Source organism: Papaver somniferum, unplaced genomic scaffold (genome assembly GCF_003573695.1).
Source record: "Papaver somniferum cultivar HN1 unplaced genomic scaffold, ASM357369v1 unplaced-scaffold_104, whole genome shotgun sequence".
NCBI classification, from domain to species: domain Eukaryota; kingdom Viridiplantae; phylum Streptophyta; class Magnoliopsida; order Ranunculales; family Papaveraceae; genus Papaver; species Papaver somniferum.
Genome location: NW_020619270.1, coordinates 1445424 through 1470211, shown reverse-complemented (window position 1 = coordinate 1470211; position 24788 = coordinate 1445424). Strand labels below are relative to the sequence as shown.

Below are 24788 nucleotides of genomic sequence, written 5' to 3'. Positions count from 1 at the left end.
TGTTATCGTAATGCCTATTCACATCCAATTGCTCTCATTCCTGATGTCAAGAAACCGAATGAAGTTGATGAAAGCACTAAGGTCAACGCTCCTTCTGTTATTAAAGGACTTGGAAGACAGAAAAAAATAGGTATATACCTCGTTCTGAGAAGCCAAGAAAGAAACGGATGTGTGGTAACTGTAGAAAGCCAACTTTTCACAACAAGAGATATCCGGATCCTCCTGGTGAAGCTCCAATCACAACTGGTAGAAGAAGAGGACATGGATTGGGAAAATATTTTGGCTTATAAGTGATTTTTTTAGTTTGAACTACATTTTTATATAGTTTTTTTTATTGTTTTTGAGATGTTAAATTTAGCTTTTTACACATTTTTGTTTTTCTTTTCATGTTACTTTTTTGTTTACTTCAGAAGGAATAATTTTTTTTTAGACTAGATTGGTTTTTATGTCAAGGTACTATGTGAAGAACTTATTTACGGAGTTTTTATGTGTAGGGATCATGCACAACTTTATTCTTCTCTGTTTATTTTTGAATAGTTATCAAAGAAACTATTGGGATCAAAAATAAAAATTGAACGTAACATCTTAAACAAACTTGAAATGTATCTACAACTCTTTTTAAAATCAACTCTTTTTAACTTGCTTATATTATGTGCAGAAATTTACTCTGTGAAGAATTTATCCACACGTTTTATTCTTTGTAGTAACTATTCACACATTTGTTTCTCTGCATATTTTTCAGATATCAACATGAAAGTTTACACAAATCTACATGAACTAAAGCACATGTATCCGCACAACAAGTACCAATTAAACAACAAGTACAAATTACCTAAAATTCATTCTTTGAAGATATTACTCACACCATTTTTTTGTGTAGATAATATTCACACAACTATTTTTCGCACATTTTCAAGTACAAATTATCTAGAATTCGTTCTTTGAAGATATTACTCACATATTCTAGTTGTAAATATTTATGCTGCTCGCCAGTGGTACTTTTAGCTGGTAGATGAATGAACTGAAATTTCTCATCATGAAGATTGAACGAAAATAATATCTCCATCTCTTCATTAACAGTATTACACTTCACAACAACAACAACAACTACTACTACAACCATGAAAGTTGAGTACATGTGTGTGAAATCTGCATATTCTATTTGTGTATCCAATGGTTCCTTTTACACAGACACACTAAACTAACCAAATAACTTTGTGACGTCGAGCCTCCATGATCAGATGCTGCAACTTATATTGGCTACCTTCTAGAGTTTATTGCCTCTTTGATATTGAAACTTCACAATGCTGCATATCTGAGATGAAAATCGATGAGGAGTTAACAACTTAACCTCGGTTTTAAGCAACATTATCTCAACCATCATAGTAGTTGGAGCTAGAAGAAGTCTCGAGTGATGATTATTGTTACAGCCTTGACGAAAATTCACCATAATCTCCTTACTCATATGCATCGGTGTCCTGCATTCCAGCTTCCAAACCTACAATGAGTGACAAACTTAAGTTTACCAACTGTGATGATATACACAACTGAAAACCGTGAAGATGTTCAAAAAATATACACTTTTTGAAAATTCATTATGTGAAGATATTACTCACACCATATTTTTGTGTAGATACTATTCACACAACTTTTTTTGCACATTTTCAAGTACAAATAAACTAAAATTCATTATGTGAAGATATTACTCACATATCCTAATTGTGAATATTTCTGCTGCTCGCCAGTGGTACTTTTAGCTAGTAGTAATATCTTGAAAATGTGCGAAAAATATACTATCCTCAACTTAAAAATGTGCGAAAAATATACAACTCGAAACCGTGCAGGAAATATTCACAACTAGAATATGTGTAGGAAATCAACACCTGCACTCATATAAACGTACAAATTCTTCAAACCATAAAACTAAGGATGAAGATTCTCCAATTTAGAATTGTTCCTCATATGCATTCTCTGGATGCAGCTTTTTATGAGTGCAAACAGTACAACGAAGTTAATGGGATTGTTTCTTTTTGAAAACTACTTGTTCAAGGTTATGATATAACAACTTAACATCAAACAGTACATGGTCGAGTCACACAACATATACGGGCAGAGATGTATTACTGAGTTTTTTATTTTTATTATATAACTACATAAACAAACTCGATGAAAATCAAGCATTACTAAAAGTCGTTTTATATGGCCTAGATGCAGATGAAGCTAGAAAAACAAATACAAACATTTTACTTTTATGACTAACAATAAGAACAAGCTTAAGTCATCTTTGGATATATCCACAATTCATTATGTGCAGGATTTATCCACAGTTAATTCTGTGCAGGAAGCATCCACAAGTTTGAGTTGTGAAGAAAAACTCCACAAAAAGAGAAAACAAGAGCATTTTAGTATTTTTCTTTGCTAAATGTTCTTTAACATGTAATTGTTCAACATCTAATCAACTTTGTTTGCTAGTACCATTCACGATTTCTTCCTTTTTTGATCCAGATTCAAATACTCCTAAAGAAACAAGTACAACTTCAATATATGCATAAAATATACTAATTAAATGATTATTACTTCCGGATAGGTATTACTTCCGCGATTTCTTCATCATTTGGTTTATTACTCTACATATATTTTTTGTTACCAATTAAATGTAAATGAATTTATTTCTTCAGTTGATTCTTATATTGAAAAATAAAATCATGATATTAGATAGTTTTAGCATCAGTTATCCTATACATGATCCAAAACATATAAAAGTATACACAACTGGAAACCGTGGAGGGAATACTCAAAACTAGAATATATGTGGGAAATTTTCACAATCATTATTCTTTGCAGCACATGAACAATCATCCAACACTCGATCTGTGGAGAAAATATGCACGACTCGATTTTGTGGAGGAAATGTGCACGAAGTCTAGTATAGCGGCAAAGTACAGTTGTATACCATGGGAATCTAGTATAACAATAAAAAGAAGACATTAATAATACAATAGAGATAAAAAGAAAGAAAGGGAAGAAATTTTAGTACTACCTTTACTAATTGATTAAGGGTAAACCAATTGGTAGTTAATACCCTTGCAAAAATTTCATCCCTATGATTCTTGTTCAGCTTGATATTCCTATCCACAAGAAGGTCAATTTCATATACAAAGATAAGCTCATACAAGATTACTCCAAAATACAAGATAAGGAAAGTGAACTATCAAGGATAACTAAGAAAACACGTATAAATCAAAACTTACAAGTTTGTAAAGCACGTCCAATTCTATGGATTCAAGACGAGATCGCTCCAAATTTAACACAGTAGAAGAAGAAAATATCCTACAGAAATCCTTAAATCTCGACGCTATAAATATGTGAAAAAATTAGTGCTTGATGTTGAAGAACCTAAAAAAGAAGAGAAAACAAAATCATTTAGTACCTTATTCTTCATCTGCTTCCATTTTTGTGTAGGTTATATTCACAAACACCTATTGTGCAGGATATATTCACACATTTGATTTTTGCTGAAAAATACCTAAAATTTATTTTTCATGCGGGAAGAATCAACAAGAAGAGAAAACAAAAGCTTTTATACCTTCTTCTTCATCTGCTTCCATTTTTTTCCTCTTACATTTCTTAGATTTCTTCTTATTTGATGCTTCTAGCTACAAAAAGAAGCACAAATTTTAGTCCCTGTAGAAGATACCCACAAATACAATGAATAGTGTACAAATCAACAGATCTTATACCGTTTATTGCTTGTTTTTTATTTGATCCTTGGTTTGTGCTTCATCTGATTCTGTATTTTCTGAATCAGATTCAATTTCTTTGCTAATCATTTTAGATTTGTTGTTGCAAGGATCTGATTGAGATTTTGAATGAATACATTGATTTAGGTTTCTATCGATATTGACGATGAAGATTATGATGACGATTACAGAAGAGTCGGAGAATGATTTGTTTTTACAGAAGAATCATAGAATGGTTTGGTTTATCAAAAAAAAATTCTGGGAATGATTTTTGTTTTTGACAGTGAATAGTTGCGAAGGAAGGAATGGGGACAATATAATTTCTTATTAGAGGATATTTTGGTAATCTAATTTTTCAATATATGCTAGGGCCTTTAGGATAATTTACATAATTATTTGTATGACCCTGGGTCATAAGAGTAAGACCCATAATATGTAGGGTCATAAGAATAATTTACTCTGTCTTGTACGAGTTAATCCTATTTCACTAATTTAGTTTTTTTCATTGTCTAAAATATCCTTCGATCTATTAAACGTATTTGATGTTTAGATCGAGAAAATAAATAGAGAGAAAGAGACGTGATTTCAGTACTGGAGATTTTTGATTCATCTCGATTCAATTTGAAACAACGTGGAAAACCTAAAAACCCGTATTAACGATACTTTTTTATTGAAGGTCTACTGGAAATCAACGATGAAAAGTCGATAAACGTCACCAAAATCTAAAGACTCATAAGTAAAAATGATTAGGAAAATAAGGAAGGCATAATTGGAAGATACTCTCACAAATTGGGGATACTCATGAATGCCCCTTAGACTAAATTTTGGCTAAGGGGCATTTTTAATTTAGTATCCCAACTTCTAAATTGAAAACAGAGTAAATAAATTCATCGTCAAAATCATTTGATTCTATATTGCTGGTTCTGTACATATATTCATGAATTCAATTAGTAGACCTAGATTATCTTTTCTCCTTTTCCTTCAAGTTAAACCAATTATCCATCAAAAGAAAATAAAATAAAATAAACAGTTAACCAATCCAGATTCCAAAGGAGACTTATGGATATAGATCAAACCCATAAACTGATCTAAGGAACCATTAACATCCATAATTAACAGACTATTCGGTCTAATAGATGATAAAATCGTGAGGTATTGATTGAACTTCAATCACCGGTCACATCCCACTGCAAGTCAGACAAGGTTAATCCTAAAATAAAGAAAAAAAATATTGGAACTCTATTTCCTAGACTCGCGATTGATGGGATTAAACAGTACAATGGGTGGGGAACCTATTCATAAAAGAGAGAGATAAAGATGATGTGCTCTATTAAGCAGAGAACATTTTAGTTTAAACCATGATGGTTTTATTTATGCGAGAGACTCAATTTTACGATCCTAAACTTCATGAACGTAAGAATAAAGAGCTTTGTTAACTGTCGACATTGTTAACAGTCATGAATGCGACTGTGTTAGTCGGTATTGCCGGGTAACACTTCCCACTGCCTTTTGTTTTTTCTTTCTTTTTGAAAAAAGAAAGTTATATTAATATGAAAAAATTTACAACCCAGGGTAGGATTCAAACACTTATGTTAAGAGTGTAGAACCGTTTCCCAATTAAACAGAATAGACATTACAGGAATAAACTTGAGAGTTTCTTTTTCATGAAGCCAAAGAACAACATCTTGCTTAATAAGCAAAATCATCTCACTAACAGGCTTGTGTCTAGCTCCAAAGGCTCTATCATTTCTCTGCTTCCATATGTGGCAAATGATAACGTAATGAATCTTCTCCCAAACATCCTTACAACGATCTCTGAGTTTACACTGACTCCAAATCTCAAAGAGACTCTGCAAAGTATTAGGCATCACCCAATGCATTTTAAAAGCCTCCAAAAAATGCATCCAAATCTCATGTGCATACTTGCAAGTTACAAATATGTGATCAGCATCCTCCACCTCAGAGTGACAAAAATAACACCTATCTGAAGCTACTTCCACACCTCTATGTCTAAGCATTGGCAGTGTTGGAATAGAATTATGCATATAAGCCCATAAAAGAAAACTCACTTTTGCAAGTACCTGTTTTTTCCATAGAAATTTCTGAAAAGAATAAGCTCCAGCTTCCTCCAATTGCATCTCATAAATCTTCTTAACACTGAAATCACCTTCAAAAGAAATTTCATCCATCTCTTCAGCAAAATCTGGTACTAGTCCTAGTTCATTACACAGACTATCCCATTCCAGCTGTTCAACTCCAGTCATAGTCCTTCTTGTATTACATTGAAGCCTCCCATTAACCACCATCTCAGCAATAGAAGCATTCTTGTTTTTACAGGCTTTAAAAGCAGCTGGAAATCTATCTTTAAGAACACCATTAGTACACCATTATTCATACCAGACCCTTGTTGCCTTTCCATTCATCACCTGAAATTGACAACTTCTTTGAATTAAATGAGTAGTTTTTAAAATATTTTTCCGAAAGCTTCTTTCTTGTGGTAAACTATCATCCACAGGTAAGTACAAATCTTTGTTTCCCTTGAATTTTTCTTGAGCTATCCTCCTCCATAATGCATCCTTCTCCTTTGTGTATCTCCATATCCATTTAGACAAAAGAGCTAAATTTGTAAGCTTCAAATTTTTTACCCCCAGACCACCTTTGTTCATAGGAGTATAAATCTTTCTCCATGAAACCCAACACATCTTCCTCTTGTCCTCAGCAGAGTCCCACAAAAAATTTCTCATGATTCTAGTTAACTTCAGCTCCATAGCTGCAGGTAAATGAATCAATGACAAATAGTATAAAGGAAAACTCGAAAGACAACTTTTGATAAGAATTAATCTCCCAGCCTTGTTCAAAAATTTTCTCTTCCACATTGGAAACTTTTCCTTCATCCTCTGAATCACATCATCCCATATTGCAATGCTTCTTGCTGTAACTCCCAAAGGAAGCCCCAAATATTTATTGGCAAGACTTCTACCTTACAACCAAGTTCAATTGCCAATTCAAAAATAGACTCATCTGCACCCACACTAATCATAGAACTTTTATCCAAATTCAATCTCATTCTAGTCAGCATCTCAAAAGTAGACAAAATAAGAAACAACCTTCTAACTTCTACAACATCAGCATTCAAGAAAATCGAGTATCATCTGCAAATTGCAAATGAGAAATCTGAATACCATTCTCAGCTACCACAAAACCATGAATTTGATTTCTTTGTACTGCATCTTCCAGTAATTTAGACAAAACCTCCACCACTAGCAGAAATAGAAATGGAGACATTGCATCTCCTTGCCTTAGACCTTTTTGTTGGTTTAAACTTCTCACTAGAACTTCCGTTGACTAATACAGAAATATTAGAAGATGTAATACACCATTCCAACCAAGAAATCCATTTGTCACCAAAGCCATGTTTTTTAAGAATGCAAAAAAGAGCTTTCCATTTGACATTATCAAAGGATTTTTCCATGTCAATTTTGCACAAAATACTTGGAATTTTAGCCTTCAATCTGCTGTCAATACATTCACCTGCCACCAACACACCATCCAATATCTGCTTCTCTTTAATGAAAGCTCCCTGAAAATCAGATATTAAAACAGGCATTGCTACTTTCAATCTGTTAGACAAAACCTTAGATAAGATTTTATAAGCACTCCCCAACAAGCTTAATGGCCAGAAATCTCAAGGAGAACAAGTATCCTCCTTCTTAGGAATCAAAGTCAGAAAAGAACAATTTAACCTCCAATCCCAGCTACTATATGTATGAAATTCCACCATCATCTTCATGAAATCATCCTTTATAATGTGCCAGCACTTCTTATAAAATTCCAGATAAAAGCCATCTGGACCAGGTGACTTATTTTTACCCATGTGCTTTATCACATCAAAAACCTCTTCTTCACTAAATTCTCTTTTCATCCAAACCTTTAACTCCTCTTCGATAACTGGAAAATGCAAATTGTTCATTTTGAAAGAAACATCATCCTGTGCAGTAAAAAGAGAAACAAAATAATTCCTCATTTCTTCCTTAATAACACCTTGATTAAAGCAATCAACACCATCAATCTCCAGTTTAGCTATTGTGTTTCTCTTTCTCCTAGAATTAGCTATTTTATGAAAATAAGAAGTGTTTGACTCACCCCATTTGAATTGATTCTGCTTTGCCCTTGAAAACCACTTCCTAGCTTCTAAAACAGAAATTGAATTAAGTTTTATTGCATTATCAAGTCTCTCCTACCACTGCAAATCAGTTAACCTCCCATTTTCCTCTTCTTGATCCAAAGATCCAATTTTTAAAGTAAGATCATTCTTATTCTTAGTAACAGACCCAAATTCTTAAATACTCCAACTTTTAAGAAAAAAACTCAGATTTTGAAGTTTCTTAAAGAATACAAAGCTAGCACCTCCCTGAAAATCCATTGTTCTCCACCAAATCTCCACCCTTTTCACAAAATCTTTATGAAAAATTTAATGATTTTCAAATTTATAATATGGCTTACTAGCAGTCCCAGGTGTAGACACCCAAATTTCGCACAAATGTTGGGTCTAAATTAAAAATGTTGTCGCGAACCGAATCTAGCAACGATGCACTGTAAGCCCAAATATACCGTTACAAGTAAAATGGAACCGAGTAAGTTGGACAAAATGAACTCATAGAGTTCGTCCACTTTTGAAAATCCACCAATTAGTACCAAAGGTCCTTAGTTGGACGTCCATATAGTGCGACCATGTTTTGTGTCCACAAAGTCCTTAGCTGGACGTCCATATCTTCCTTGTGGTGCGACAAATGTTAAAGGTCCATCAGAACCTGTCCATTCCCATGAGTATAAGCTAGTCATTTGCATTTAGCTAGCCGTCCTACCAAATGTCGACATCTTTTTTAGGTTCCTTTGTTCCCAAATCTTTCCTTCCAACTAAGATTCTAGGCTTAAATGAAATCTTTTGCATTTTGGTAATAACATCCAATGAATTTATGAAATAGTGAATGGGTCATTTGATCTTAGGCATTGAATCCTAGGGCCTTAGTTGAAGGAGGCTATAAATATTGAGCTTTTCCACGAGTTGAGGAGGAGAAATTTGAGAGAGGGAGGCATACTAGTGCGAGAGTATTCACAGAGATTAGGGGAGACTAAAAAATTCATTTTTGCAAGGAGAGAGACAAATGAAACCGGTAGTACTGTGTTGCTAGATTCGATACGCGGAGGCATCAGCTGTTGGTTCGCATACACCCAAGTTACATTTTATCAATCTGCGAAACAGGTATAAAGCATAACCCTTTCAATACGTGGGGTGATCTCTGTACTTTCTATGTAGTCATGTTAACATGAAGAAATAAATGAAATATCATCTGTTTGTTCGCTTATGTACTGAAGGTGGTTGTTCTTTTCAACATAAGATTATTGCTTAATTTGTTTATGAGATATCTTGAGTGTTGGATCTATTATTTGTCATCGGTTTATAAGTTGATTACCCTTGCATCCAAGAAATAGGAAAGATCATCGCATACGTACGTTTGACAAGTCTCCATTATACTAGATCCACTTTTCTTTGCATGTTTATTTGTCCTCTGTGCTGCTGATGTGTGCATGAATTTTGGTTGATCTGTCTTCACATGTTTTGCTGCATTCGTGGCGGTTGCTTGTCAAGTCATTTACTGACTAGGTGTTGAGAGATTAGCAGTCTTGATGTAGTGCTAGTAATATTGGTGGTGCTATTCAGCTCCCTATTTTCCACCTCCCTAATCTGCTCCCTCCAATTTAAATTCTATATTTGGGAAATGATGAACCCCACCCGTACCTGAATGTGATTCAAATCCTAAATGTATGGTGTAGATTTAATGGAGCAGAGTGGGGAGGTGGAGTGATTTAAGGAAATATTTTTATGCTTGGCTTATACGGTATGAAAACATGTCCTACTTCGTAATAGTAATGATGCTATGTTGATCAATCGTTGGTAATTGATAACCCGTTCGCGTTTGCTGTTCCACTAGATTTTGGATAATAATAATTGATTGATAATGCGTTCCTGTTCCGTTGGATTTGAATAATAATAATGATAATACTGGTTTGAGTGAGTGAAATATTCGGTGGTTGTTCCATGAGATTTTGGAGAACTTGGAGGTGATATGATTTCTTTATTGTTGAGATTGAAGAATTGCTTCGCTAGTTATGATGCAAATAGCAAAGTGGGTAGTTTTTTATTTCATAGGATAGGGTTGGCTGTTCAAAAAGGCGTCGGGCACAACTTGTTGTCTGGCTTCCAACCATTTCCATGTAAAATATCTTTATTTCTGTAATAAAACAAATATCTCAATTAAAAATATAATTCATAATAATAATTGATAATAATAATAATATTGGCTTGTTTGATATTTTGGTTTTCTGTTTAGTCTTAATAATATTTTCTTGCAAATAATAATAATAATATTCTGATAATAATAATGATGTTTTGGGATACTGATTGAAGTTTGCTTTCTTTTATAGGATTTAGTGGAAATATTTTATTGGCTTATAATTTAATTTGTGAACATGTTTTTTATTTGTTTTTGAAGGCAACTGAAACAGCTGAGAAAATGGAGAGAGAAAGAGCGCAAAATACACTCTATCTCGACAGAATTTTTTTTAATGTTTCAATGGAGGTTTAGGAAACTCAAAAGGAATTAGGCTAGAGGAAAGGAAGCGACGAGGATTTTGTTCTTGGATTCATTTTTCAGTTGATATGGCGTATTGGTTGGTGGATGTGATTCAAGAATCGATGGAGCTAGGCGGCAACAAACGCCGATGGCCAAGGAGGGAGGGAGAAACATATTTCTTGGGAGAAGTTAGAGAGAATGATGCAGGGAGATATTTCAGAATTTTTAAAGTTAGAAGAGGTGATGATCCAAGATCTTATGCTCTTTGTGTTCCATTTAGTGATAATGGCTATTATTTAGGGGTTCTTTATAAGGAGATACTGAGGGTTTTACAACTGAATAATCTGCACAGGAGGATTGCCAAGATCCTACCTGTAAGTTCTGATTTTCAAGCAACTCTTCCAAGGAGGATGGTGAAGGAGGGTGCATATAGAGGTTTGATTAAGGTGGAGGGTGCAGTTCAGTGGCCAAGAATAGCTAGTGAGGTGCTGAGGCAGATGAATTGGGAATCCTTTCCGGACATGGAAATTATTGATGCACAGGCTGCACAAATGGAGTTGAAACAAAATTATTGGTTGGATTTATGGAGGCCGAAGAAGATCATAGTGGACAATGTAGTAGTCACTTTATCTCAGATGGCAGTGGTAGTGGACAAATGCAAAAAACCAGAAACTACTCCAATTGACCAGGATATTATCATTCCAATTCAGGCAATGTCGAGATTTGGTAAGTGGTTGAAGGTTAGAGGAATTCCACATAAGTTCTGGACCTATAACTTGTTCAAGTCCATTGGTAATTCCTTGGGTGGATTAATGGATGTTACAGATAGCACTCTAAGGAAGGAAAGTTTGAAAATTTTCAAGATCAAAGTCAAAGGAGATTTATCGGATATCCCGACGATATTGATGGTGGAAGATGGTGAACAGAATTGGGCCATTTCAATAGAATGGGATTACAAGTTTATTCCTAAAAAGAAGGCTAATTTAGAGGAGTTTAACAAACTGTTGATTGAGTTTGAAAATAATTCAAATTCAAAAACAGTCATTCCCGCTTTTCTTGGGCTAAGTAATTCCGAGTTGAGAATTCTAACTCAGTTGGGTTGACACTGGAAAATCGAGTTGGTGTGGAAAACTCATATTTCAGTCAGAGTTCTATTTCGGGTAGGATGGTACAGAAGAAAGGGACACAAAATTGTTTGTCTCCAGGTGTGAACGAGTTGGTTGGAGGTGATCTGGTTCAACCTGTGGGATTGGATAATGTGGTTAATTTTGAGAATGCTGGAGGAATAGGTTCTCAAAATAATCCCATTATTAACATTAACAATCAATTTCAGTCTTTAGATGTGAGTGGAGGTGAAGAGGAAGTGCCTGCTACATCTAGGTTGGAATGTATTGACAGTGTTTTGGCTTCTGAGGTTCTTGTTTCAAGGGATGTGGTTGGATGACGAGGTGTCAACTCGCAAATAATATTTTCTACTTCTCTTTACACTAGCAAGTAGTATAATGAAAGCAGATTCGTCCCAAGGGAGGTGTTTTAAGCAAAAGTTGTTATGTAATTACTCTTAGCAAGGATGATTGTGTTGTAAAATTCTGAAAATTATAAGACTGTATTCAAATATGAGATGAGATTGATTAAGGATTCATTCTAGACCACGGAATATAAACCAAATCGATATATAACTACGTTCTTCGCATTATCTCGTTACTAACAACCATAGGATAATTATTACGCTCAACTATCTCGTTATTATCCCCTAAGTTCACCGGATACGGAAGCGCTCGACTACCAGATTCTACTTGCCAAGTTTTCTATAAGTACGCTCTCTAGGTGTGACTTAAACAAATGCTCTAATTTTTGTGAGATAAGGTTGCTCCTAGTGATGAATTCAAAAGCTTGAATCACCTAATAGTGTCAATTTCTACATATGGGTATTTAACAAAGTCCCATCATCAATACCCATATATCGCTACTTGTGTTTATCTTCTCTAGACAATTACGGGTCGAAGAAAATCTAAACTATCAATAAAAATATGCATCAATCATTCAATTTCGAACTTAAACAATTAGCACATAACTCATAAGCATTATTGGCATGGTAGAAATTAAACAATAACGGAAATAATGGTGCAAGAAGTTATTTCATATCAATAAGTTCATATTCCGGGCTTTGAAATCGCCCGTAATCAAAGATTGAATAAGCTACTCATAGTCATAAGTTCTTAACAATGGCTTAAAAGATTGTTTAAAAAGAAGGGGAAGTTTAGATTAAACCCCCAGGAAGCAAACCAGAGTTGCTGTTGCGTAGAACAGGTCTCTGTCAGCTCCAAGCTTTCTCAGCAATTCTGCAAACAGGTACAGGCGCAAAACGGTGATGATAAGGTAGGTTTTCTGTGATTTCTGCGCCTCCCTTATATGTCTCTGCCCTGGACTTGCGAATAAGATACATTCATGAACCCTACAGGCCTCCAAATCTCATCCCAAACTGTTGGGAACAGGTCATCAAATCTTTACCATTCAGCCCATACAATCCTGGTCATCTTCTAAATCGCGTCCAAGTTACTGCCAAAAACTCCTTGCGCACAGCCACTGAACCATTGCCAAATACCCTTCCTGTACAGCCATCCACTGAACCATTGCCAAATACCCTTCCTGTACAGCCATCGAACCATGGCTACAACAGCAAAACAAGTCTCAAACTTCCATCGAACCCTGGCAGCAGCCACTGCCTCTGGACTACCCTTTTAGCTTCATACTAGACACACAATATGCACAAAATTGGACACAAGAACCCTGTCATTCATGGCTTGCCTGTAACTGCTCAGAATCCACCTCCAACTCAGACCAACAAACCACTTCCTTCATTTAATCGTAGCCAGAAATCATAATTGCGTCTCGACTTAAAAAGCTTTAACTCCTTTCGACAACACCCACCAGTCACGGCAACAACAACATCTTTCTACTGAAATTCAGCCAACAGCTTCACTGGTTTGTAGCTTTCTGCCCAGAATTCCTCCTGAGCTACAGATGAACATCAAAACCCTTCGAACACAGCTCACAAAATGGACAGCAACAATTGCAGTTCTTTGCCTGATCTTATACCACCTTCTCTTCCATTAACGAATTCAGCTCATACCCCTGTAAAACAATCCTTCAAATAAACAGCAGAAACACATGCCTTGGCCTGCACCTTTTGAGCTCCAGAATTATACCCATTTCATCCCCAAACTCGAACTACAGATCACCAGAACACAGCTTCGGTTCTTCCATTCGTAGATGTACATAATCAGTTACAAATCTCATGCCACAGTAATGCCTTCTTCACTGATTTTCAGCAGCAAATCAAGCTTATCTCCCAAACAACTCTGTACCCAGCTTTCAGTTCTTGTAAACTGCAACCAAAATGACCCCAGAACTCATGATATCAACAGCTCATTTACTACCTCAACTTCCCAGCCAAATCTTTCCCACAATTCCACATTGAATCAGCTACATACTTACCTCAAATTAGCTCCAGTTAAGCCCTGAACTCGAACCAACAAACCACCATTTCGATACCCAAATCAACCTGCAAATTAAACTACAACCTTGAGTCAAGATTAACCCAATTCACCACCGTACTCAGCAGCTCAATTTCTTCCTTTTCTTTCTGCATCTAAAAATATGTTCTATACCACCATAACTATGTACCAGAATCCCTTGAAAACTCCAGCCATCTTCAGTGCTTGGTTGCGAGAAGAACTATCAACCCTTTCTGAAACAGCCACAAACCCCACTGTTGATTGACGGCAGAATTAGCCGAGAGTTGGTCGGAGGGAAAGAGAAAGAACCCACCGTGAATTCAAAGAAGAAATGAGTCTTCATCTGTTGTAACTTGGTTTCTATTGAGACCTAATTTTTCTCCTCTTCAACTGTGCATGTGTAAATCCTATGATGTGAACTCTATTCCCTGTTTCATTCTTTTCTCCCCAGGCCTGATAGATTGTCGAGCCCATGTTGATCATGACACGACTTTCATGCCCAGCAGTAGGGGTGAGCAAAAAGTCCGGAATCGCGGATTTCACCCATATCCATCCGTAAAATTACGGGTGAAACCCAATCCGCAAGATCTATGGGCCGGACACGGGTGGAATTCTCAAATCCGCACTTTTAGCGGTTTGGTTACGGTTGGACTTTGAAATCCGCAGATTCATCCGCACCGTAGGGCGGTAAGGGAATTAATCATGGTGCTTCCTTGCTTAGTGAAGAAGGTCAAGAGTTGAGCACTCACAACTGCATACATCAATACCGTAATCCATATTGAGCACTCTGTTTGGGTAGACTAGTCTCGGTGGATGGGATGCCTCTTCAATTTCGTCATGAGAAGTTGCTGAAGATAGATTTTCGCATGGCCCCAAGCGCCATCAAGTCAACATCCCACAACCCATAAATAGCTAAATAGAAAGAGTAAAGAAAAATCGGGGAAGGTCTTGTCTACCTGAATATAATTCTCATAGCACCACTGAGTTGAAAAGTTCGTCTCCTTCCACGAACTGTAAACCTAAGTAACATAGAATCAACCACGTTAAAAAAATATTATTTTCTTTAGGAAGCAAAGAAAATGACATCTCCAGATCTGTGATGAGAAACACAAATGAAACTTCATGAAAGTGCAGATAACTAATGCTAAAGATAGGTTCCCCGCGTAAAGATAATGCTACTACCATTTAAGCGAATGAAAGACCAAATCCAAGACCCAAACTCCAATTTTCTTGAATGCAGATAAATATCAAGCCACAACTCCAATGATGCAAACCGCGGTTAATCCTCAACCGGTCCGTATCACCCGCTAATCCGCGGATGTCAAATCTGCGGGTGATTGGGCCGGACACGGTTTGATTTTCCAAATCCGCAACTTTGACGGATTGGACACGGTGACCCCTAACCCGCAACCGTCCGTCCGTTGCTCACCCCTACCCAACAACTTCCATCCACTATGCCACTGCGCCTGTGTGCCATTCCCAGTCCATGCCTTTGCATTTCTCCGACAGCAACAAAGAGAATTAGAGTTCTCATTTATCTCCAGTTTTGCCGTCAATGTCCTTGGTCTCCAATTTATTGACATGAGCTTTAACCGCGTGCACCGATGCAACACCTTTTGGCGCTTTTTCTCCCTTGAATTCTTCCACCAACAGCAGCCATCTCTTATTTTTAGATCCACTTCTTCTCTTCAATTTCTCCTCATCACTAAAGTTATCGTGCTTTTCAGACAAATAAATTTGCATCACTAAAGCCGACATGCTTTTCAGACAGAGATAAAGAAATAAAATCAAATAATGAGAAATAATTCGCGTCCAACAACAGTTGCACATGAAATGACACTTTTTCTCTTTTAAGCGGCGTTTCTTCTTCTTTTGTTCCAAAAGACTCTAAAGTGCCTAAACACTCAAAAACAAATATAAGATACATAATTTACAAGAAAACTTAGCAAAAAAAACATAAACAATAAATAGATATTAAGGTGTTTGAAACACCTATCAAATTCCCCCACACTTAGACTTTGCTAGTCCTCGAGCAAATCAAACCAAATAATTCTAAAACATACATACAACTCCGTATCGTCGAGGCTACGGTCACACTTAGCACGTATAACAAGCCTTTAAACCCCTAGGTGTTTCTAGTGGACGAGTTTTAGTCTCGTGAAGGTTTACAAGAGGTGTACCTACAAAATCTTTTACTCCAAATTCCAACTACCTGTGTATGAACGAACCCAAAATGACTACAAAAGGAGGCACCTTGATGCAAATTCAATTCATATATAAGTAAATAAATCTCTACTTAGAAAGTCGAACAAACCACAATACTCGGAATATAACTGGCCACAATCACATATGAATAGATTAAGAAGATGGACATAGAGGTAGATGTTTGTGAATGTTGAATAAAGTGATCGATGTTTCCCATATCTGTCTCAAGCTCACCGCCAAGATGAACATATGACCTAATGGATTGAGATACTGGTATGAATTCTAATATCAACTCAGCTGGCATATACAAGGAAACCAGCAGTCGACAATCTTAATTCTAGATCAACTCAACCGGAATATACAAGGGAACCAGCAGTTGATTTTTTAATTGAACAATGATAAAAAAAAAAATCACTTTTTTTTTTCAATTTTCTTTTGAATTTTTTTTTAATTGACAACATGATTAAATCTTTTGGATCCAAGCACATGCTTCTTTTTAGCAGAATACATGGTAATTCTCATGGATCATGCGTTCCACGCTTGCTTAGGCGACGGAGACAGGGAGAACACACACATATTGCATCAAAATGTCAATCTTTTATATATATATATATATATATATACTCCGGTTGGTCTAATTGGTCTGGTCTTTTTTTTTTAGTAACTCAATCACTCTATTCCATCCTAGCAGTAATAACAATTCGATGTTAGTGACCCACCAAATCACTTAGAGAAACAAAATAATATTGCAAAAAATAAAAACAGAAAGTGATATGGTGATATTCCGAGATATGGTAACAACTATCATATTATTTGTAATTCATGAGCTTTGTCGTCCTTTTAATTAATGGGTTCCTCAACTCCTGCAATCAAGATGGTTCCATCCACTTATATTGGTAGTGTCATCCTAAAGGCACAACTTTCTAGATTTCGGAGTTTATAAAGCAATTTTTTTCTTTTTCTATTTTTTTATTATTTATTTTTAACTAAAGGCAACAAACTCTAAAAACATATAAATACTCCCCCACACTTAAACTTTACATTGTCCTCAATGTAAAATTTAGTCATTCAAAGTAAAGTTCAAGGTGGGAAATTCCGCAAATGATATGCAAAACAAGAAAATAAAGATAAAATGCTTAAAATAAAAAGATAAAGATAAAGATACAAAACCGGTGGGTTGCCTCCCACTTAGCGCTTGGTTTAAAGTCATCAACCCGACTTTCATCTCGCTTGCATTCTTAGCCAGCGTCAGTTTCCTCCACAACAAAACATGAGTGCACATCACTTGGGTATCTCATCACCTCAAAGATGTTGAAGCGAACGACCTATCCATCAAATTCCATTGTCAAGGTACCTTCAAATACATCTATCTTTGTTCTAGCGGTTCTCATAAATGGTCTACCCAACAACAAAGGTGTAGACGAGGATGAGTTTTCATCACTCATATCAAGAACATAGAAGTCGACAGGAAATATAAGCTCATTGACCTGCACCAAAACATTTTAAACAACCCCTTTCGGGTAGACATTAGATATATCGGCAAGTTGAATAACTATGCTAGTACTTTTGAGAGGACCGAGATTTTAAAGATTCATAAATTGAGGCAGGCATAACACTAATAGACGCTCTAAAATGTAGCAAAGCTTTTGTAAACCTTGTTTTACCAATTGTGCAAGGTATAGTAAAACTGCCGGGGTCTTTTAATTTAGGTGGAAGTTTCTTTTGAAGATATGCCGAAGCACTCTCCCCCACACGCATTACCTCATTACCGGTCAATTTATGTTTGTTAGTGCACAATTCCTTCAAGAACTTTGCATAACGAGGGACCTGCCTCATCGCCTCAATTAATGGAATGTTCACTTCGATCTTCTTGAAGATTTCCCAAATCTCTTTGTCCAACGTCTCCTTATTTGATTTTGCAAACCTGTTAGGAAAGAGGAGTAACATAAGTAGAAACAAGAGGTTTAGAGTTAGAATTAGTTACCGAATCATCCTTTTTAGGGGCTGCTTCGTCCACTTCTTTCTCCAAATCACGTTCATGGGGCTCCGGTGATGTTGCCGGTTTCTCTACTTGTTTCCCACTTCGCAACTCAATAGCATTGACAGTGTCCCTGGGATTCAATGGTTGCGAGGGAAGTTTTCCAGCTGCTTGTGCTTCCAATTTGCTCACGGTAGTAGCTAGTTGACCCATTTGTGTTCGGATGTCCTTCATATCTATCTCTGTCTTTTGCTTATCTTGCGTCATTGTGTTGAGAATGAGATTCAACTTGTCATCTATACTCATGCCTTGAGCTTCTTGTTGCAGCCTTTGCAAGAAATGGTACCCACCTTGTTGATTGGAAACTACACCTTGCTTGTTGGCGTAGCTAAAATTAGGATGATCACGTCAACCCGGATTATATGTGCTAGAGTATGGATCATATCTTGGCCTTTGCTGATTTTGGTACATGGCACTTGCTTGCTCAACATCTTCGGTGTATGATGATGGTATGACGACAGCTGCTATTTGTTGCATCATCCTCTCCATGTTACCCATCCTATATTCCAAATGTGAAGAATCACCAACTTCGTTCACTTTCCTTTCCATTGGTTCACCTCGAGTGTAGAATTGTTGAGTGTTTGCAGCCATGTTTTCTAACAAGCTTGTAGATTCAACAATGGTCTTGTTGGTGAGTGCACCACCACTTGCGGAATCAATCAAATTTCTCTCATTAGAAAGCAACCCCTCGTAGAAGTATTGAATAAAAGTTGATCGCTAATTTGATGGTGTGGACAGCTAGCTAGAAGTTTCTTGTACCGCTCCCAATACTCATAGAGAGTCTCTCCGGATACTTGTCTAATACCACAAATCTCCTTACGAATCACTGCTGCTTTTGATGCCGGAAAATACTTCTCAAGGAATAACTTCTTCATCCCATCCCATGTGGTTATACTCCCAGGAGGTAAACAAAAGAACCATTCTCCTGCAGCATCTATAAGGGAGAAAGGAAACGCTGTCATCATAGCCATGTCGGCGTCTGCAGTCGCTTGCTTCAAACTGGTCATAACATGATGGAATTGTTGTAAGTGACGATTAGGATCTTCTCCCGCTAAACCTTTGAATTTGGGCAACAAGTGAATCAATTGCGGCTTCAACTCAATGGTTCCATTCAGCTGAATACATAAAGGCGGCTGATCAATGTTTGGAGAAGTGATCTCCTTGAGTGTTCTTGGAGCAGGTGGTCGACCTCCCATTGTGTTGTCTTCCTCTCTGTCCTAGTCGAGAATTCACTTGGTGTAGAACTAGGAAGAAGTGAAGTATTCACTGCTCGAATCAAGTCTTTTAGCAAAGTGCCCGAACGAAGACGTATACCAATTGGAATTGGTCTGCCCTCTCCACGCATTCACCAAATAAATAGTACCTGAAAATCAGATTCTAAGAGATTGAATAAGTTAACTGAAATTGAAACTAAAAGCAAAAATATAAACTAAGAATAAAAATAACAACTAAACTTGCCACTGCCTCCCCGGCAGCGGCGCCAATTTTGACGAGGTGTCAACTCGCAAATAATATTTTCTACTTCTCTTTACACTATCAAGTAGTATAATGAAAGCAGATTCGTCCCAAGGGAGGTGTTTTAAGCAAAAGTTGTTATGTAATTACTCTTAGCAAGGATGATTGTGTTGTAAAATTCTGAAAATTATAAGACTGTATTCAAATATGAGATGAGATTGATTAAGGATTCATTCTAGACCACGGAATATAAACCAAATCGATATATAACTACGTTCTTCGCATTATCTCGTTACTAACAACCATAGGATAATTATTACGCTCAACTATCTCGTTATTATCCCCTAAGTTCACCGGATACGGAAGCGCTCGACTACCAGATTCTACTTGCCAAGTTTTCTAGAAGTACGCTCTCTAGGTGTGACTTAAACAAATGCTCTAATTTTTGTGAGATAAAGTTGCTCCTAGTGATGAATTCAAAAGCTTGAATCACCTAATAGTGTCAATTTCTACATATGGGTATTTAACAAAGTCCCATCATCAATACCCATATATCGCTACTTGTGTTTATCTTCTCTAGACAATTACGGGTCGAAGAAAATCTAAACTATCAATAAAAATATGCATCAATCATTCAATTTCGAACTTAAACAATTAGCACATAACTCATAAGCATTATTGGCATGGTAGAAATTAAACAATAACGGAAATAATGGTGCAAGAAGTTATTTCATATCAATAAGTTCATATTCCGGGCTTTGAAATCGCCCGTAATCAAAGATTGAATAAGCTACTCATAGTCATAAGTTCTTAACAATGGCTTAAAAGATTGTTTAAAAAGAAGGGGAAGTTTAGATTAAACCCCCAGGAAGCAAACCAGAGTTGCTGTTGCGTAGAACAGGTCTCTGTCAGCTCCAAGCTTTCTCAGCAATTCTGCAAACAGGTACAGGCGCAAAACGGTGATGATAAGGTAGGTTTTCTGTGATTTCTGCGCCTCCCTTATATGTCTCTGCCCTGGACTTGCGAATAAGATACATTCATGAACCCTACAGGCCTCCAAATCTCATCCCAAACTGTTGGCAACAGGTCATCAAATCTTCACCATTCAGCCCATACAATCCTGGTCAGCTTTTAAATCGCATCCAAGTTACTTCCAAAAACTCCTTGCGCACAGCCACTGAACCATTGCCAAATACCCTTCCTGTACAACCATCGAATCATGGATACAGCAGCAAAACAAGTCTCAAGCTGCCATCGAACCCTGGCAGCAACCACTGTCTCTGGACTACCCTTTTAGCTTCATACTAGACGCACAATATGCACAAAATTGGACACAAGAACCCTGTCATTCATGGCTTGCCTGTAACTGCTCAGAATCCACCTCAAACTCAGACCAACAAACCACTTCTTTCGTTTAATCGTAGCCTGAAATCATAATCGCGTCTCAACTTCAAAAGCTTTAACTCCTTTCGACAACACCCACCAGTCACGGCAACAACAACATCTTTCTACTGAAATTCAGCCAACAGCTTCACTGGTTTGTAGCTTTCTGCCCAGAATTCCTCCTGAGCTACAGATGAACATCAAAACCCTTCGAACACAGCTCACAAAATGGACAGCAACAATTGCAGTTCTTTGCCTGATCTTATACCACCTTCTCTTCCATTAACGAATTCAGCTCATACCCCTGTAAAACAATCCTTCAAATACACAGCAGCAACGGATGCCTTGGCCTGCACCTTTTGAGCTCCAGAATTGTACCCATTTCATCCCCAAACTCGAACTACAGATCACCAGAACACAGCTTCAGTTCTTCCATTCGTAGATGTACAGAATCAGTTACAAATCTCATGCCACATTAATGCCTTCTTCACTGATTTCCAGCAGCAAATCAAGCTTATCTCCCAAACAACTTTGTACCCATCTTTCAGTTCTTGTAAATTGCGACCAAAACGACCCATGAACTCATGATATCAACAGCTCCTTTACTTCCTCAACTTCCCAGCCAAATCTTGCCCACAATTCCACATTGAATTAACTACTGACTTACCTCAAATCAGCTCCAGTTAATCCCTGAACTCGAACCAACAAACCACCATTTCGATACCCAAATCGACCTGCAAATTAAACTACAACCTTGAGTCAAGATTAACCCAATTCACCACCGTACTCAGCAGCTCAATTTCTTCCTTTTCTTTCTGCATCTCAAAATCTGTTCTATACCACCATAACTTTGTGCCAGAATCCCTTGAAAACTCTAGCCATCTTCACTGCTTGGTTGCGAGAAGAACTATCAACCCTTTTTGAAACAGACACAAACCCCACTGTTGATTGACGACAGAAATAGCCGTGAGTTGGTCAGAGGGAAAGAGAAATAACCCACCGTGAATTCAAAGAAGAAATGAGTCTTCATATGTTGTAACTTGGTTTCTATTGAGACCTAATTTTTCTCCTCTTCAACTGTGTATGTGCAAATCCTATGATGTGAACTCTATTCCCTGTTTCATTCTTTTCCCCCCAGGCCTGACAGATTGTCGAGCCCATGTAGGTCATGACACGACTTTCATGCCCAGCAATAGGGCTGTCAACGGATAAATATCCGCCGGATATTGGACAAACCGATAAGGTTAAGGTTAAGGGTTATCGGATATCCGATATCGATAACATCCGGCGGATATAAAAAATGCAATCCGATATCGTTAACGTTAAGGTATCGGATATCGGATATTTATCCGTTAAAATCCGATAGCAGCATTGTTGTTCCTATTGGGATTTCTGATGACGAACCGGAAAGGGAGTGGCCGGGTTATGTTCGACAGAGGGTTTTAGCATCATTAACTCCAGATACAATGAGGACTGTGACACCTGATAGAATTATGCATAAACCACCACCTCTCAGAGGGAATTCAAATCCACAGTCATCGAAGCATCGTTTTTACTTCCACCTCAACCACTACCGATGGTGTTACCATCAACACCTGCACAACCAGTGATGTCTGCTGCTTTTCATGTGTATCAACAAGCTGTAAAACAGCCAAAGCCGAAAGCTAAAGATGCAAATGAAAGAGATATGAGTATTGAGAAGGAGAAATTGGGTGAGATGTTGCAAAATTTACCTCAAGATAGGATGGATCAAGTCTTGCAGATAATTAGAAAGTGAAATGTTGAACTAACTCAAGATAGGGATGAGCTTGATACTGATATTGAAGCTTTTGATGTTGAGACACTTTGGGAGCTTAATGGGTTTGTGGGTAATTACAAGAAGATGCTGAGTAAAATAAGAAAACAAGGTGAGTCTGTTTTACAAATTAAGATAACCCTTAAAATCCAAAATGAAGAAACAAAATCAGAAAATCATACGTTTTACAAATTAAATGACATGGGAACTCAAAATATTTATGAATAATGATGAAAACCTTAGGACAACAAACAATTGAATCACATCGTTCTTCTACACACTACACTATTGAATCAAAATCCAGTGAAAAATACCTTCGTCGATCGATAAGATAGAAACCCAAAATGCTTTTGCAAGAAAAGTAGAGGAAGATGAAGCAAAATCAAAAATGGAGAGATAACGACACCATCGAATCTTTTTAGGTCGTCTGTGTTGGGAACTTGAGGTGAAAAACGCTGCTTAGAGAGACTAGACTAGAGAATAGAGAAGATTAGGTTCTCCGACAGACCGATGGATAATACCTAGGGGTAGGAAATTACAAGTACACCCCTAGGCTATCGGATATCGGATATTAACCTAACGAAACAACCTATTCCGATATCGTTATCGTTAAGAAGAAATATCCGATAGAATATCCGATTCCGATATCCGATATGTCGGATTAAATCCTATAGGATGTCGGATTTCGGAAATGGATATCGGATATCGGTTATCCGTTCCCAGCCCTACCCAGCAACTTCCATCCACTATGACCCTGCACCTGGGTGTCATTCCCAGTCCATGCCTTCGCATTTCTCCGACAACAACAAAGAGAATTAGAATTCTCATTTATCTCCAGTTTTGCCGTCAATGTCCTTGGTCTCCAATTTATTGACATGATCTTTAACCGCGTGCACTGATGCAACTCCTTTTGGCGCTTTTTCTCCCTTGAATTCTTTCACCAACAACAACCATCTCTTATTTCTCAGATCCACTTATTCTCTTCAATTTCTCCTCATCACTAAAGTTGTCGTGCTTTTCAGACAGATAAATTTGCATCACTAAATCCGACATGCTTTTCAGACAGAGATAAAGAAATAAAAGCAAATAATGAGAAATAATTCGCCTCCAACAACAGTTGCACATGAAATGCCACTTTTGCTCTTTTAAGCGACGTTTGTTCTTCTTTTGTTCCAAAAGACTCTAAAGTGCCTAAACACTCAAAAACAAACACAAGATACATAATTTACAAGAAAACTTAGCAAAGAAAGCATAAACAATAGATAGATATTAAAGTATTTTAGACACCTATCATTGGATGTGAAGTAGGAGTTCCCAAGCATTCTGAGAATCATGTATCTTCAGATAGTCCTGAGTTCTCGGCACAAACCAACAGTTGTGGGGTTGGCAGAAACGTTGTTGGTGTTGAAACTCACTCTTTGTGTTTTACTGCAGGTGATAAGGTTTATTCATCAGTTGAGGCTGACGACCTACAAATGGTGTTACGTGAAGAAATAATGAATGATTTGGTGATCAATCCGAAGGAACTCTTTCAGATTAAGGAAGATCAAATTGTGATTCAATTGGGAAATTTGCAGAATGCTAATATTGATTCTAATGAAGTCATTTTCTCTGCATCGAAGACGGTTGTTGAATTGTGTTGTAACCTTGGAGGAATTGATAACAAAGATGAGAAAAGCGCTGAGGAAGTGGTTGATGAGATTTTGTTCAAATACAAGGACAAATACAAAGCTCTAGCGGAAGGGAGACAAGTTCAGGATAGCTGTGATTCACTCTTTTAAAATGAGTCACAGGAATAGGAAGAAGAAAGTGATGAAGTGAATTCAAGGGAGCTGTGTATTGTTAATGGGAACTAAATTGATTAGTTATAATATCAGGGGGTTGAATGCATATAACAAAGAAATTACGGTGAGGGATCTAATCATGGAGCATAATTGTTTGGTTTGTGCAATTTAGGAGACGAAGCTGGTGAACATGTCTAGCTGGTTTGTACGACAGCTTTGGTTTGACTCGGAGTTT

General features: G+C 37.0%; 2 protein-coding genes and 1 long non-coding RNA gene across 3 annotated transcripts; all 3 read right to left on the bottom strand.

Annotated features, from left to right (window-relative positions):
* Positions 1-1457: 1457 nt before the first annotated feature.
* LOC113327589 lies at positions 1458-8163 on the bottom strand. Its single transcript, XM_026574765.1, has 7 exons — positions 8148-8163; positions 7484-7931; positions 6993-7360; positions 6244-6510; positions 5378-6102; positions 3587-3656; positions 1458-1498 (listed from the first exon to the last, which is right to left on the bottom strand). Exons 1-7 carry the CDS (start codon positions 8161-8163, stop codon positions 1458-1460), a joined length of 1935 nt encoding a protein of 644 aa, XP_026430550.1.
* Positions 8164-12490: 4327 nt separating this feature from the next.
* LOC113327606 lies at positions 12491-15633 on the bottom strand. The gene is made up of 3 exons (XR_003349053.1): positions 15076-15633; positions 14850-14912; positions 12491-14741 (listed from the first exon to the last, which is right to left on the bottom strand). It is a non-coding gene; the product is annotated as an uncharacterized LOC113327606 (long non-coding RNA).
* Positions 15634-16475: 842 nt separating this feature from the next.
* On the bottom strand, positions 16476-18479 carry LOC113327602. Its single transcript, XM_026574780.1, has 2 exons — positions 18083-18479; positions 16476-18000 (listed from the first exon to the last, which is right to left on the bottom strand). Exons 1-2 carry the CDS (start codon positions 18380-18382, stop codon positions 17656-17658), a joined length of 645 nt encoding a protein of 214 aa, XP_026430565.1. The 5' UTR covers positions 18383-18479; the 3' UTR covers positions 16476-17655.
* Between the last annotated feature and the right edge of the window lie 6309 nt (positions 18480-24788).